Source organism: Neomonachus schauinslandi, chromosome 8, assembly GCF_002201575.2.
Source record: "Neomonachus schauinslandi chromosome 8, ASM220157v2, whole genome shotgun sequence".
Taxonomy (NCBI): Eukaryota; Metazoa; Chordata; class Mammalia; order Carnivora; family Phocidae; genus Neomonachus; species Neomonachus schauinslandi.
The window spans coordinates 132,495,425-132,511,065 of record NC_058410.1 but is presented as its reverse complement, the minus strand read 5'-3'; the positions used below and the strand labels follow the sequence as shown (position 1 = coordinate 132,511,065).

Genomic DNA, 15,641 nt, shown 5'->3' with positions numbered 1-15,641 from the left:
GGGTCCCCGCTGAGCAGGGAGCCCGATGCGGGGCTCGATCTCAGGACCCCGGGATCATGACCTGAGCCGAAGGCAGATGCTTAACCGACTGAGCCACCCAGGCGCCCCCATATTGCTTATTCTTGACACAACACAGATCATAAATGCCTGAGACCTCAAATACTCTTCTGTCAGGATAGAGTGCAGCTAACGGACATCCCCAACCAGGTGACATCTCCACTCCTCCTGCCACCAGAAAGCTCCTCACATGCACAGTTACAGCCCCTTGCGGACTTCTCAAAAATTACAGCCCGTCACAGAGAACCTTCCGGGAATTCCCATAGCCTCAACTTGCACATGTTCTCCTTCCTAAAAAAGTGACTTTTGAGAATTCCTTTCTACATCCATCCGTCTCCCACTTTGCAAGAGCAAGCTGGTGCCCTCCCCCACCCAAATCTTACCATGATGCCTTATCCCAAAGTGTGAAAACGTCTGAGGGGCCAGATAAAGGGACATTTGAAATGTTGGTGTAGATCTCAGCCAATAAATGGTTTCTAGAGATTCGGTGACAAGGCATCCTTAGGCAATGAAGGGCCATTTCGTTCCTGCTTTCCATAAAACCAAAAGAGGGCCTGGTCTGATAGGACTGTCAACAAACACATTGCTAAATGCGATGCAGAATTACAGTGTGTATTTTAGCATATAACTTGGAAAGAGGTCCAAAATCTGAGTGGCGATGACATAATGAAATTCCTTTCATTCCTGGGGAATTATGTGGCTCACATTCTCAGGACCTACGTCTATAAAAAGCAAGAGCTAAGAATTACAATTGACATTGGAAAGGTGAAATTTAGCTTGGCCAGTAACAATCTGGCCTGCCCCCCTTCACATTAGGTAGAATAAGAGACGCAGATGAAGCCAACTGCAAATAGGAAACAATATTTCTTTCCCAGGACGATGCACAAACTATCAGAACAACTCCCTTCTTTGACGACTGCTTTTTTACTCACCAAGGAATTCTGTACTCTAAAATCATAAGCTGTTAGAAACTGCCGTTGGAAATTACAGCGGTAAAGGATAAATGTGCTTGAGGGACCCAAGTCACTTTGCCACTGAGCAGCAACCTTGCTTTCTAACCCTGGGACCGGGCTCCGCACAGGGGTGTCTGAACAGTGTTACCTATTTACCTTCAGTTTGAGGTCTCCAGGGAAACGGAACCCTGCGTCCACATTTCCAGCCAGACTGCACTCGACTCCCACACAGCCCTGCTTGCTGCTCAGTCTACCAAAAACAGCTTCACTTAAATTTCACCTAAACTCCACCCTCCCTCCAAATCCTATAGTAACTGTACCTTTTCCTTTGTTTGGGGACACGCGCCATGTTCCTCCCTCATTTGCAGAGAGCCGGTAAAGCTGATCTGACTACAGGTTAGTTTCTGGTGACTGCAGGTGGACTGGGCTAGCACAGCGTGAACTCGCGTTTCCTTCCAACACTCAGCCAGGGACACAGGAGCTAATCCGAAAAATTCATGTCCTGTGCATCTATGAAGGGCTGCATTTCCAGTAAGATTTCACTTTTATGGAATTATTAACCAAAATGTATCATTTACTTGTTGCTTTCAACAGCAATACCACAAATTATTGTTAGTGATAGTTCAATATGGAGGCATTTTTTATTAAACATTTTTTAAGTTTTCAAGAAATTGAAAACAAGTGGTTCATACCACATTTTGCTGCAGAAATATAATAAGGGAGTCAACAAAAGACTTTTAAGCATAAAAATATATTACATGAATATAAATTTCTGTGGTGAAAGTAGAATGGAAATACAAGTTCAAGGAGGAAAACAGTGAAGGTTGTTAAAAAGGACTTGTGTATCTACTTTGTAAATACATAATGGTGGGTGTTGAGTGGAGGCAACGTTGCATTCACACTGGATATATTTAAAACCATGATAATGGCGGTTTTATTCTAAAATGACAGTATTTTATTTCCAATACACTTGGAATCAAATCTTTTTCAACTATTTTGATACAGAATTTTACTTTAAGTTTTGTTTTGTTTTTTGACAGAGCACAAGTGGACAGAGTAGCAGGTAGAGGGGGAGGGAGAAGCAGGCTCCCCGCTAAGCAGGGAGCTCGATGCGGGACTCGATCCCAGGACCCTGGGATCATGACCTGAGCCGAAGGCAGACACGTAACTGCCTGAGCCACCCAGGCGCCCCTGATACAAAATTTTAGATGTCAAGTTTAAAAGAGGTACGTGAAGAAAAGTACTTGAAGACTCATGTTGTAGCACCCTGCACCCCCCCCCAACACACACACGCCGCCCCCCCGCCCCCCAGCAGCAGGGGGACTGGGACCACTGGGTTTGCTCTGGAATCTGTTCATGCCACTGGTATTGGTTAATGTGATTATCTAATTTGAGAAAAAAATTATGCAATAAACCTTCAAAATACAATGGTTAAAAGACTAGGAAAATGTGATGTATGCTTTGGAAAGACATGGCAGGTCACTAAAAATAATTCTATTAAATTAGTGTAGGTGGGGGATGCCTGGGTGGCTCAGTCGGTTAAGCATCTGCCTTCGGCTCAGGTCATGATCCCGGGGTCCTGGGATCGAGCCCCGCATCGGGCTCCCTGCTCAGGGGAGAGCCTGCTTCTCCCTCTCCCACTCCCCCACTCGTGTTTGCTCCCTCTCTTTCTCTGACAAATAAATAAATAAAATCTTTTAAAAATAATTAAAAATAAATACATTAGTATAGGTGGGAAAGACTAGGGGAAGGCTGCTTCACAAATTTCTTTTCATAAGTTCTTGTTGCACTTTAAAAAAGAAAAAAAAGTAGAAAAATATCCAAACCAGAGGTCGTAATCCAGTGTTTTCCCAGACTCCCAGATGATAAGAGTCACCTGGGCCACTTGTCAAATACACAAACAGTCCTCCTCACGCCCTGGAAATTCTGACTCAGGAAGTCTAGACTAGCGCCGTGAGATCTGACTTTTTTTTTTTTTTTTTTGGCTGTCTGTTTTGTTTTACAAAATAAGGGCTGGGGTGATCTTTATCTTCAGGGGCATCTAGGGAACACTGGGAGGATGAGGAGCAGAATCAGCAGGTCCCGACTTACAGAAAAGGCCTTCAGCTCTATCAAACAAAGCAAAACAAAATAAATGAATGCACAGTTTTGCTATAAACAAACATATTTTAAATAAATAAAATTAAATATTTTTAAGTATCTTTAAGTATATTTTGCTAAGGCATCTATGTGTCCTTTTAAAATTATTCTGACTTTACATGACTTTTTGATGAACAGACTAACCAAGAGCCCAGCTGCATGAGCCAAGAGTAGGGCCCTTACTACCCACCCATGACAGCCCACCCGGGCATCGGACTTCCTACCAACTGCAGTCATCCGTAAATTAAAAGTAAACTCTTGGGGCGCCTGAGTGGCTCAGTCGGTTAAGCGTCTGCCTTCGGCTCAGGTCATGATCCCGGGGTCCTGGGATTGGGCCCCATGTCGGCTCCCTGCTCAGCAGGAAGCCTGCTTCTCCCTCTGCCTCTCCCCCTGCTCGTGCTCTCTCTCTCACTATCTCTGTCTCTAATAAATAAATAAAATCTTAAAAAAAAACCTAAAAGTAAACTCTACACTCTTGATGAGCAAATACATAATTAAAGCAATCTATAAAACCATTTCTAGCTAAGAACTCCTTCGATTTATAAACTCCACTGACAGTTGGCTTTCTTGGGGGCACTTCTTCCCCTGCAGAAACATGTTACCTCCCAACCTTACTGACCGCCTCTTCTGGGACGGCCCCCCCCACCCCTCCACTCTGGCCACACTGACCTCCAGTGCTGTCCCTCCCACCTCCCAGGCGTGCATGGCTTGCAGCCTCCACTCCAGGCAGTCCTGTGTCTGGAACGCCCTTAGCCAGACAATTTCCTTTAGCTAACTCCGTCCCCTCCTGCAAGCCTGCTCAGACATCTCAGTGAGGCTTGCCCTGACTACCCAGCTGAATCCTGCAACCTGTCCACTCCCCTTCAGCTCTACCTTTGCTTTTTGCCACAGCCTGCTCCCCCCCTTCTTGCCTGCTATACCATTTGCACGTTTATTATGCTTCCTGTTTACTGTTTGCCTCCACCACTAGAATGTCATCTTCACATGGCAGATTTTTTGGTTTACCGATATGTCCTATCCTGAGCACCTAGAACAGTGTACTTAGTACCTAGTACCTAGTAGGTACTTAGCAGATATCTGTGGACTTCAACTGAATTCCAAAGTTTAGAAAATTTCAAAGATGGTAGTCAGGGGGACACAGGAGGCCCAGCATGTTGGAAGGCCCTTCACACCATCTCTCAGGCGAGCACAAATCCCATTTCTGTCTCAGCAAATGCACAGACCCTCATGTGCCGAGGACCTCAGGGGTTGAATAACAGTCAAAACCTTGAAGCCCAATCGGAAAATACCTAGGGTCTACTCTAACCGTAATGGCTTGGCAGAACTCATCGGAGACAACCATCGGGGATAGGGAAAATGACAGAAACAAAACCGGAACTAATTAACACCTTGAAAATATTAATACATTTCAGTGGGAGGCAAATTCTGTGACTTCGTCTCTAAATTAGAATTGGGGCAAGGAATCTAAACAACTTGAGCAAGGTCTCAGATGTCCTGTGAGAGCCAAGTTTAAAGTGTAGGCAGCATCCTGCTCCCTGTTCAGGTAAAAGGAAATTAGGTTAAAAGGACGTATTATCCCAGTTTTCGTTTCTCTCGTTAACCTAGAGCAGCTGTTGGCCAACTTTTTTCTGTAAAGAGCCAGAGAACATATTTTAGGCTTTGCAGGCCAGACAGTGTCTGTTGCAATGACTCAGTTGTGTTGTTGTAGGTGCAAAAGCAGCCGTGGACAATACAGAAACACATGGCCGTGGCTGAGTTCCAATAAAACTTTATTTACAAATACAGACGCTGGGTGAATTTGGCCTACAGGAAGCAGTTTGCTGAGCCCCGACCTAGCATAAAATTCAACCCAAATCTTATCATGCATGAGATATAAGAGAAAATTCTTCCCTTGTTAGACCGTGTGTTCGAACGCTCAATTGCTCTGGGCCTGGTTCCCATTTGAAAAGTCAAGAAGGGTAAGATCACCGGCATCTCTTCTAAATGTCAGCTTTGATGACTCCTAGATAAAAAAGCACGACTGTCTTCACTGGTCAGTTACACTCATCTGGGAAAATTCCCAGACTTAGTGGTACAGACAGCCTCAGCTCCCCCAAGAAGCCAACAGAAGGTGGTTCTTGTGGTCGGTGCTGGGTCAATGAGTAGCTTGTCAAATTTGATCAAAGTTTCTAACGAGCAAGTAGCCAGTCTGTCTGAAAGGAGACATGGCAGCTTTTCAGGATGTGAAGCTGAACAATTTTGGCTGGGAAGGAGAAGCAGCTGAGTCAGGTCTGTAGTTTTAGGAGGCCCAACTTACGAAATGATATCCTTCTATGCCAGGATGCTCTTCTTAACTTGCAGGAAAACTACCAAGTTCGATTTCCTCTCAAGACACACACAACGGACGCCCAGTAGCTGCTGGTCAGTCCAGGGCACGAAAGGTAGAGACCAGCTCTGGGCTTGTGGAAGCACACTGCTTTGATTTTCTTCTTTTTCCCCATCTGCATTTTGTTACTTTTCTACCGTGATGATATGTTTTCATTCTTTCTACTTAGTAGAGGTGAGCCGGAGATCATCTGACTAAAAATAAACCACATGAGAAGAAAGGGACTGGGGATGTAGCTCATTCCCTCCTTCAGGAAGTTTCTGCCATCCTGCTCTTGGAGGATTCTGATGCTCTTTAAGCAGACGAGGGGCCTGAGTTGTCCGGCTCTGACATTCCTGTGAATGATGCATGCTGGTCCAGGTGCTACAATGCATATTAGAGGCCTCGTGTCTATTTCTCAGGGGTAAGTTAGAAGAGAATTTAATTTTTTTTTTTTAATATTTTATTTATTTATTCGACAGAGAGAGACACAGCGAGAGAGGGAACACAAGCAGGGGAGTGGGAGAGGGAGAAGCAGGCTTCCCGCGGAGCAGGGAGCCCGATGCGGGGCTCAATCCCAGGACCCTGGGATCATGACCTGAGCCGAAGGCAGACGCTTAACGACTGAGCCACCCAGGCGCCCCGAGAATTTAATTTTTAATAGGACAGCTTTATTGAGATGTCCTTCACATATAATCTGTTTAAAATGTATAATTTCATGTTTTCTTTAGTATACTCACAAAATTGCACAACCATCACCACAATCGACTTTAGAACATTTTCATCACCCCAAAAGGAAACCTGTCCCCATTAACAGCCACTCCCTATTCCTCTCCACCCGAACCCGAGACAACCACTCATCCACTTCGAGTCTCTGTTGAATAAATGGAATCATAAGATTTGTGGTCTTGTGTGTCTGGCTTCTTTCACTTAGTATAATGTTTTCAAGGGTCATTCATGTTGTTGAATGGATCAGTACGTCATTCTTTTTATGGCTGAATGATACTCCCCTGTATAAATACCAAATTTCCTTTATCCACTAATCAGATGAAGGACATCTGGATTGTTCCTGCTTTTTGATTATTACGAACAATGCTGCTATGAACGTTCATGTACACGTTTTTGTGATGTTTTCATTTCTCTCGGCTATCTACCTAGGAGAATCACAGGGTCGTATAGTAGCTCTGCATATAACCTCTTGAGGAACTGCCAGACTGTTTTCCAAAGCAGCTGCACCATTTGTACGTTTCCACCTGCAACGGATGAGGGGTCCAGTTTCTTCACCAACACTTGTTGTTTTGTTTTGTTTTTTTTAAATTATAGCCACGCCAGTGGTTGTTAAGAGGTAGATCATGGTGGGTTTTTTTTTTAATGTTTTATTTATTTATTCATGAGAGTCAGAGAGAGAGAGAGAGAGAGAGAGAGAGAGAGAGAGAGAGAGAGAGGCAGAGGGAGAAGCAGGCTCCCCGCCTAGCAGGGAGCCCGATGCGGGACTCGATCCCAGGACCCTGGGATCATGACCTGAGCCGAAGGCAGATGCTTAACCATCTGAGCCACCCAGGAGACCCTATCATGGTGGTTTTAATTCGCATTTCCCTAATTTTAATAACGTTCAGCATATTTTCAATATGCTTATTGACCATGTATATGTATTTGGAGAAATGTCTATTCAAATATTTGGCCCATTTCTAAATTGGACGATTTCTCTTTTTCTTATTGAATTGTGAGAGTTCTTTATATATTCTGGATGCAAGTCCCATATCAAATATTAGATTAGCAAATATTTCCTCCCATCCCATGGGTTGTCTTTTTTACTTCATCGATGGGGCCCACTGAAGCACAGAGGTTTCTAATGTTGATTGAAAGCCAATTTACCCATTTTTCTTACATTACTTGTGCTTCTGATGTCATATCATGGAGGCTTTAAGTAACTCGAGGTCACAAAGACTTACTCCTATATATTCTTTTAAGCATTTTATACCTTTAGCTCTTATATTTAGGTCTATGATTCATTTGGCTTAATTTTTGAATGTGGTCTGAAGAAGGAGTCCAATTTCATTCTTTTGCAGGTGGCAATTCAGCCGTTCCAGAACCATTTGTTAAAAGGACTACTCTTTCCCTGAATTGCCTTCATACCCTTTCCAAAAACCGGTTGGCCATACACTGAGGGCTTATTTCTGGACTCTCAGTTCTGTCCCCCTAATCCATACGTCTATCCTTATGCCAGTGCCATGCCGTCTCGATAACTGTAACTTCGTAGTAACTTTTGAAGCTGCAAAGTGTGGGTTCTTCAACTTCATCCTTCTTTTTGCTTTGGCTCTTCTGGGCCCCTTGCATTTCCATATGAATTTTAGGATCCCCTCACCAATTTTTGCCAAGAAGCCAGCTGCAGTTTGGATGGAGACTAGCTGTATCTGTAAATCAATTTGGGGAGTACCGCCATCTTAACAATATGGCGCTGTCTGGTCCACAGACATGAGTGTCCTTCCACATGTTTAGATCTTTTCATTTCTTTTACTGTACAGTTTTCAAAGAATCTGTTTTACAGAGAAGGCAAGTTCTTAAGGGATGTCACCTAGTTGCTGCCACTTACACACGAATGAAGAAGTGGGCCGAGAACACAGACAGTACTGATTAAAAAGACAGGGAGGAGATTAGATTCAGCCAGCTCACCAGAAGAGGGTCATCAAGTGCATTTCCACACAGTCTGTGGCATATTTTTTTATCCCAGTGAAGACTCAGAATGCTGGTCCTCATCCTGGCTGCACGTTAGAATCATCTAGAAAGTTTATGGAAATCATGATGCCCAGGCTACTCCTGAGGCCAGTTACATCAGAATCTCATGGGTGGTACCCAGTCGTATTTTTATATTTATTTATTTTTTTTTAATTTATTATTATTTGATAGAGAGAGAGAGAGAGCACAAGCAGGGGGAGCTGCAGGCAGAGGGAGAAGGAGACTCCCCGCTGAGCAGGGAGCCTGACACGGGACTTGATCCCAGGGTCCTGGGATCGAGCCCCGCATCAGGCTCCCTGCTCGGCCAGGAGCCTGCTTCTCCCTCTCCCACTCCTTCTGCTTGTGTTCCCTCTCTAACTGTCTCTCTCTCTCTCTGTCAAATAAATAAATAAAATCTTTAAAAAAAAAAAAAAGAATATATAAACTAAGTTAAAAGGGAAGACAAAACAGCCAGGGTGAAAAAAGAAAGCAAAATGAAGGTGAGGATAAAATAGAACTCAGAATGAGGCTAAAAACGCATAGTCTGATGGTCTCCACTTTCCACACAAATATGGGAGACAGGATCAGCACCACGACATGGCCCCAAATACTATTATTGAGGATATCTGGCAATTCGGCAGATATTTGGCAACGAGACCAAAGAGGAGCTCACCCAGGCCGCCCCCAGGGAGAAAAGCGGGTGATGAAGGTCCACATGGACATCTCCCCGGCCATGTGCTGGGTATTCAACTCACCTACACCTAAATGCCATTACCAACTCTCGCTGAAAAATACAAATGAAAGCCAAGCCTACCGAATCAAAGAACTTTCAAAATGTTCATCAAAGAAGAACTTTCAAAATGTGGACAAGAGCCCTAAGGCAAATTCCCTGGAAGAACATACAGCTGCCTTGGTCTACAGTTAACAGATATTTTGTTCTTCCATCAAAGCAACTATAGACCGAATTAGAAAACATAAACTCTGTGTCTTTTTTTTTTTTAATGAGAACAGTAGGTAAGATCCGTTTCGACGACATAGCCAAACGTGCTCCGTACCTTCCATCTCCCACCTTGGTAATCCCTGTACCTGAATCTGTTGGTGGCAGGGGTGGTTTCCATGTTGAATTCGGCCACTGCCACTCCCCGCGCAGACACCTGGGGCGCGAACATGGCGGCAGGATAAACCACGGAGGAAGTTCCCACCTACCAAGCAAACGAATGGAAACAGACAAATGACCACACGATGCAGAGAAGAAACATTCTTTCAGAAAACCTGACATAAACTCAGGCCAGTTTGTGGTTGCAGATGTGAGGAAAGCTAAGCTGGATGAGATCAATGGGGAGCTTCCAAGGGACAGATGGGAAGTTAGGAGACATCCTTTCAGCTGATCACTGGAAGAATGTGCTAGAAGAAAAGCAGCACCAATGCAGAGAATGGCAGATGAATGGCTCGGTTTTGTTTCTGCTCTGGGAGGTGATGCCAAGAATCCATGTTCTTTTTTTTTTTAACATTAGAAAATTCCAAGAAAAAATATATACATGTCATTCAGAATCCTACTACCCCAAGATGACCACTGTTCACATTTTGATATATATTCTTTCAGGTTTTCCCTACAAATACATATTCACAAATGTGCTTTCCAAGAAAGGAAGGGCCAGAACATGCTGTACAAACCAGCTTTTCTCATCTGACCATTGGTCGTGAGCACTGACGCTCTGGGATGCACTCAATAAATACTGGCTGAATGAATATGCACCCGTGAGAAAGTGCTTCTGCTTTTAAAGACAAGTTACAGAAATTCTGAAATAGCCTTTGTCCAATTAACTCCACTTCTAGGAAAATATGCCCTAAGGAAAGGATCTGAAGAGCATGCTAAGAAGTTATGGCTGAGGATATTCACCATAGCATTATTTAAAATAACAAAATGTGAAATGGCCTAAATGTCTAAAAATAGAGAATTGGTTAAATATCTCCTTTTATATCCAAGCAATAGGACATCATGCAGCCAATTAAAAGATGATGCAGATTTGTGGTGTACTGGCATGGAATATATGTGAATAAAGTTGTTTCAAAACAGAACACACAGTCTGAACCCATTTTTGAACTTTAAACAATATGTATACATCTGCATAAGAAAAGGTCTAGACCAGGGGCAGGCAAATGTTTTTCTGTAAAGGGCTGGATAATAATGTTTTTAGGCTTTGTAAGCCAGACAGCCTCCACCACAAATAGTCAACTCTGCCATTAGAGTGTGAAAGCAGCCATAGACAACACAGAAAAATGGACACGGCTGTGTTCCAATAAAACTTTATTTACAAAAGCAAGTGGCAGCCCAGATCTGGCCCACAGGCCACAGTTTCTCATTTCTGATCTAGGAAAAAAAAAAACAAAAAAAACTAAAATGCTTACAGTGGCTATTTCTGGATGGTAGAGTTATGGGTGATTTCTAATTTCCTCTTTGTAATTTTGTACTTTTTTGTTTTCTCAAATTTAATAATGAGCATGTAGTACTTTCAAAATCAGAACCAATAACATGTTTTTTGTTTTTGTTTTTGGTGGGAAGAGGCTTTGTGAAGCCCAAGACACAGTCTTACATAGTTTCACATTTAAGATGAATTCGTATTCATTGTTTCTTCATTTTTCTGTAGGGTACCACAAGTAGGGTACAACACACAAATTCAGAGGGGAAAGGAAGGAAAGGGAACAGAGAAGAAAGGAAGGGAGGAGGGAGGGAGGAAGGGAGGAGGGAGGGAGGAAGGAAGGAGGGAGGGAGGAAAAAAACACCAAACTCCACCCCAGTCCTGGTGTTACAGAAAATCTCAAAGATCAAGGAAGGGAATGACCTACCACTAGACATAAGTCACAGAGGGTCAGCTCTCTGTCAACCTCTTCCAGAATGGCAGGATCCAGGTTTTCTCCAAACCACACCACGTGAGGTCGCAGCAGGCCCCCGCACCCTGCCTCTTCGCACCTGTAAGAACATCATCCTTCACCCAACCCCAACACCTGTCCCACCAGGTCTGCCCAGGTGGATCAAAGGAAGACTAGGGGCTACCCCAAATCCAGGCTGTCCAGTTGTGCAGCTCTGATCCTTCTTATCCTCTATTCCTCCCCTTCCAGACCATGTGAGCTTATCCTGAATAGAAAGTACTCGCGTTAACGGCCCTTGTGTTGACAAATGTGTTTCGGCCAACCGTCACATTCCCTTTCTAAACAGTGTTTATTCATAAAAAGACAGACAACAGGCCCAAAATGGAGTCCCTTGTGCTAAGCCCAACGTCAGTAAACCAAGACTTAATACCTCACCACCTGGCTGCAGCTTCAGCCTCTCCAGGGAATGTGAGCTTTAAACCAGTCAGTGTGGAACCTCCTGGTCAGCACTAGCGGGGTACTCCGCTGAAATGCCCCTTGTGTCCCCTACAGGACGGTGACCTTGCCTGAAACAACTCCCTCTTTGCTAGAGAATCTTGCTTGCCCTGCCTCCTTCGGCCTATAAAAGTCCTCCATTGTGTGTGGCTCCTCGGAGCTCCTATCTGTCTGCTAGATGGGATGCTGCCTGATCGGAGAAGCTCGGACAAAGCCAACTGGCTTTAACAGTAGCTTTCTCCTTCCCAGCTACTTCACCGCACACATCGGTGTGGCTGCCTGGGAGCAACCAGGCTCAGACCCGCCTCTAACACCCCAACCACTGCTGTTCTCATCAATGACCCCCTTTCTGGTTTCCTCGGATTCACCTTTTTCTTGCCCTAACCACAGCCAAGTTCTCCAGGGTCAATTACCAAAACCCTCCATCTTTCACTCCCTACTACCTCCTAGGTCATCTTACATATACCTTCTAAAATAATCCCCCAAACGTCATTTTCATCATAATAATCTACTCAAGAACTGCTCAGGATTCCCTACTGTTTTATATCGAACTTTAGAATTCGGTAATGAAAACCCTTACTAAGAATCATAAAAAGGGTTCTGTGGTTAAATAAACCGGTGAAATATTATAACCACTTAAGGAACAGTGTATTTCAGCATATTAAATGCTCTGAGAAGTCCTGCAGGAAAGCAAACATACTCCAACTTTGTTTAATCTGTGGTTTCCATATTTATTTGAGCACGTAACATCATTTTTTTCAAGTAATGCCCATCAATGTTGCATGGATCTAATGCTCTATGAAATATTTTAGGAAACACTGTGGTAACATCTGGTTTTGAAAAACTGAGATAAAAAAATCTCTCTAGGGTTTATCATAATCTATGAAAATCCTGTTTGGTCCTGTAATTTCACCTTCGCAAGACCTTTTGCCGCCCCCTTTCCCTGGATTGGTAACACTGATGACGATGAGGAGGATGAAGATGATACAAGAAGTCAGCCTCTATGCTTGACACACACCAGATACACATCTGTAGCCTCACAGCTCCAGAAACTTCCAGACCTCAAACTCTCCCACCAGAACACAACGCAAAAAGAGACCGGAAAGGAACAGTTCTCCTCACCCTGGTTTGGTTCATCTTCGCCTTTTCACCCTTGGCCTCATAGGTCAGGGCTGGTTTCTGCACTGGCACATTTAAAAGGCACCTCACAGAGCACCTGGGTGGCTCAGCCGTTGGGCATCTGCCTTCGGCTCAGGTCATGATCTCAGGGTCCTGGGATCGAGCCCTGCGTCGGGCTCCCTGCTCAGCAGGAACTCTGCTTCTCTCTCTCCCTCTGCCCCTCCCACTGCTTGTGCTCTCCCACTCTCTCTCTCTCAAATAAATAAAAAATCTTGAAAAAAAATAAGAGGCACCTTACAAAATGAACTTATATTTTGATTCCCTTTTCTCACAATCTGGAAAACCAAACACGGATCAACGTTATTTTACCCACCGGGGAAGTTTCTCCACTGGGATTCTGGCATCTTGAGCTTCAGGGTCTGGAGCACTGAAGTAAACAGTATTAGAAAAGAAACAATGTCATTGGTATAATCGAAGAACAAAGAGATAACATAACCCAATGAGTCTGTGTATTTGCCTGGCAGCACATGGTTCAAAACCCATAATTAATACATGCTGACTTAGAAGGGTACAAGAAGGACAGACACCAAACAATTAACTACCAGTGATTTTACCTCAAAAGAGAGAATGTGTATGTGGGGAGGGGGGTGGAGCAGCTGGTATGCTAAGGGGGAGTTTCATGATACGCACTGTATACATCATCATGATTTGACTCTTCTGCAATGATACTGTATTAATATATTACTTGTATAATTTACACTGCTTTAAAATGGCCAGGTAAAATTTTTCTCAATATTCTGAGTCTACTCTTATTTTTTAACCTAATTATAATAATAGTACATGTTCCTCATAGAATTGTTAGAAAATTCTAGAAAGTGAAAAAGACGAAATCAAAATTTCCCATAATCCCAGCTTGATAATCACTATTAATATTTTGTTTTATTCTCTAGTGGTCTTTTACCTATATACAGATATACCAACATGAAGGGTGTGTGTGTGTGTGTGTGTGTGTGTGTGTGCGCACACGTGTGTGTTGGGATCATATTAGATAACAGATCCTATGGTTTTCACTTAGCATTGTAAATTTTGAGCAAGATATTTCTTCTATCAGATGGATGTACTGTATCCAGTCTTATTTCTCACAAATATCCATGGGAATCCCAGGCTAAAGTTCAATTTCCTTACATTTATGTTCAACTGAAAAGAGAAAACCACACACACTCGTTCTGGAGGGCAGTATAATTACCCTTTCCCCGATAAAGCCGGACAAATTGGACTCTTGTAATTCTCAGCCACAATGTCACAAGAGGTACAGCGAGTTTTAAATAAGCTACCTGAAAAACATGAATCCAACAAGACCAGAATTTAGTAAAATTAAGACCAATTGTCTCCATGTCTGAAGGGGTACAAAATAATTGAGTTTTTATAGGTTCATGTTAGCAAATGGGCCTGCCCTAGGTATCAAGGGAAATACAAAGGCGTGCAGAGGTCCTGAGCAAGCGGAGAGCATCTACCTTCTGGACTCCGTAATCTGGAAGGGAGAGAGAGAAAATCACTTACTACATGACTAATGAGCTCTTGAATGACCTCGATGTGCAGGTGGATTTGAAGTGTTCAGTAGGGCAGATGAAGCCAAAGTAAACCAAAGGGCATGGTTTACTACATATATGATTGATAAAGGTTCCATACCTTGGATGTATTTGCAAAATCTTAATTTTGACCTAACAAATTTTGAATCTTTTATACAAAAGCCACTCAATAAATACATAATCAACTAGTACATGAAGCAAATAATTATTAAAATTAGTGACCATTTCTTGAGCTAAGCTGGTAGCGGTGACTGTAATTCATCAGATGTTCGTCCCGTGCCCAGCGCTGCACTGAGCCCGTACACACCAGAGTGGATGTGTATCGCTCCATTCCGTCCAGCATTCCTTCCTCGGGGAGCCATCTCTCTTCTACCCCATCTGAGCGGAAGGAGCTGTTGATCGCATCCCAAAATACAAGCTTAGGCCCACGCTCCAGACTGGTCCAATCACGGTACCTAATCCGTTACTCTCAGTGGCCTGATGGGACAAAGGCCAGCCCTGGCCATTTCAGCCGGTGAACCACAGAAGGGCCATTTGAGGAGGACAATGAGTTCTGGCTGTTGTCTAGAACCCTTCCACGGACACGTTTGGGTGAGAGCCAGAAAGGCCCGGTATCGGACTCTGCAGGAAGAGTGTCAACAGCTTGGAAGGGAACCCGGAGACGAGAGAGGAGCAGCCTTTTAGGGAATGCTGTGTCACCGATCCCCAAGAAGGCACAGAGCATGGAAGATCTGATCTGATCTCAGCTCAGGTCCTGATCTCAGAGTTGTGAGTTTGAGCCCTGCCTTGGGCGTGATGCATCTTAAAACTGATGGCATCTTTAGTTTGATGAAAGGCGGGGCTTTCTTTTGTTTTTACCTAAATTAGAAGAGAGTTCTACTCATCTGCAACCCCCAAAGTCCCAATGAACATGCACATATTATCTTATTTAATCCTTAAAACAACCATAAGATAGGTGTTAACATCGCCATTTTATACATCTATGCATGGCAAGTGACACCACCTACATTCTGAAACTGCAGAGAAATGAGCCACATGGACAGACCCTGTGGAAGAAGGTGCCAACAAGACACTCAGTCAGTCCTACTGCTAGAACACAAACACGAGACAGGACCCAAGCGAACCGTGCTTGACTGCCATGATCCCAGGCAAAAATGGGCAACGTCACTGCACACCCACAGAAACCAGCAACATTCCCCATGCGGCCACTGCTTCTGGAAATTCCACAATTAGAAATGCATTCCTTGGGATGGAAGTTTGGTAGGCTCTTAAATACAAATGCCCTTGGGAAGAAATCTTGCATACCCATGTATGCCCTTGTATGAATGAATTTATTAGATTTTTGGTGAGCTCCAAGCC

At 43.7% G+C, this 15,641-nt stretch overlaps 1 protein-coding gene across 3 annotated transcripts in view; it reads right to left on the bottom strand.

Moving 5' to 3' along the window:
* SIRT5 (sirtuin 5) overlaps positions 1–15,641 on the bottom strand; it is a 32,955-nt gene that overhangs the window by 1,704 nt on the left and 15,610 nt on the right. For all 3 annotated transcript variants that reach the window (XM_021697264.2, XM_021697267.2, XM_021697265.2), the window contains 4 exons: positions 13,940–14,027; positions 13,067–13,120; positions 11,056–11,179; positions 9,295–9,410 (listed from right to left, as the gene is read on the bottom strand). In XM_021697264.2, the coding sequence (XP_021552939.1) occupies positions 9,295–9,410; positions 11,056–11,179; positions 13,067–13,120; positions 13,940–14,027 (382 nt within the window). The remainder of the gene's footprint in view (positions 1–9,294; positions 9,411–11,055; positions 11,180–13,066; positions 13,121–13,939; positions 14,028–15,641) is intronic.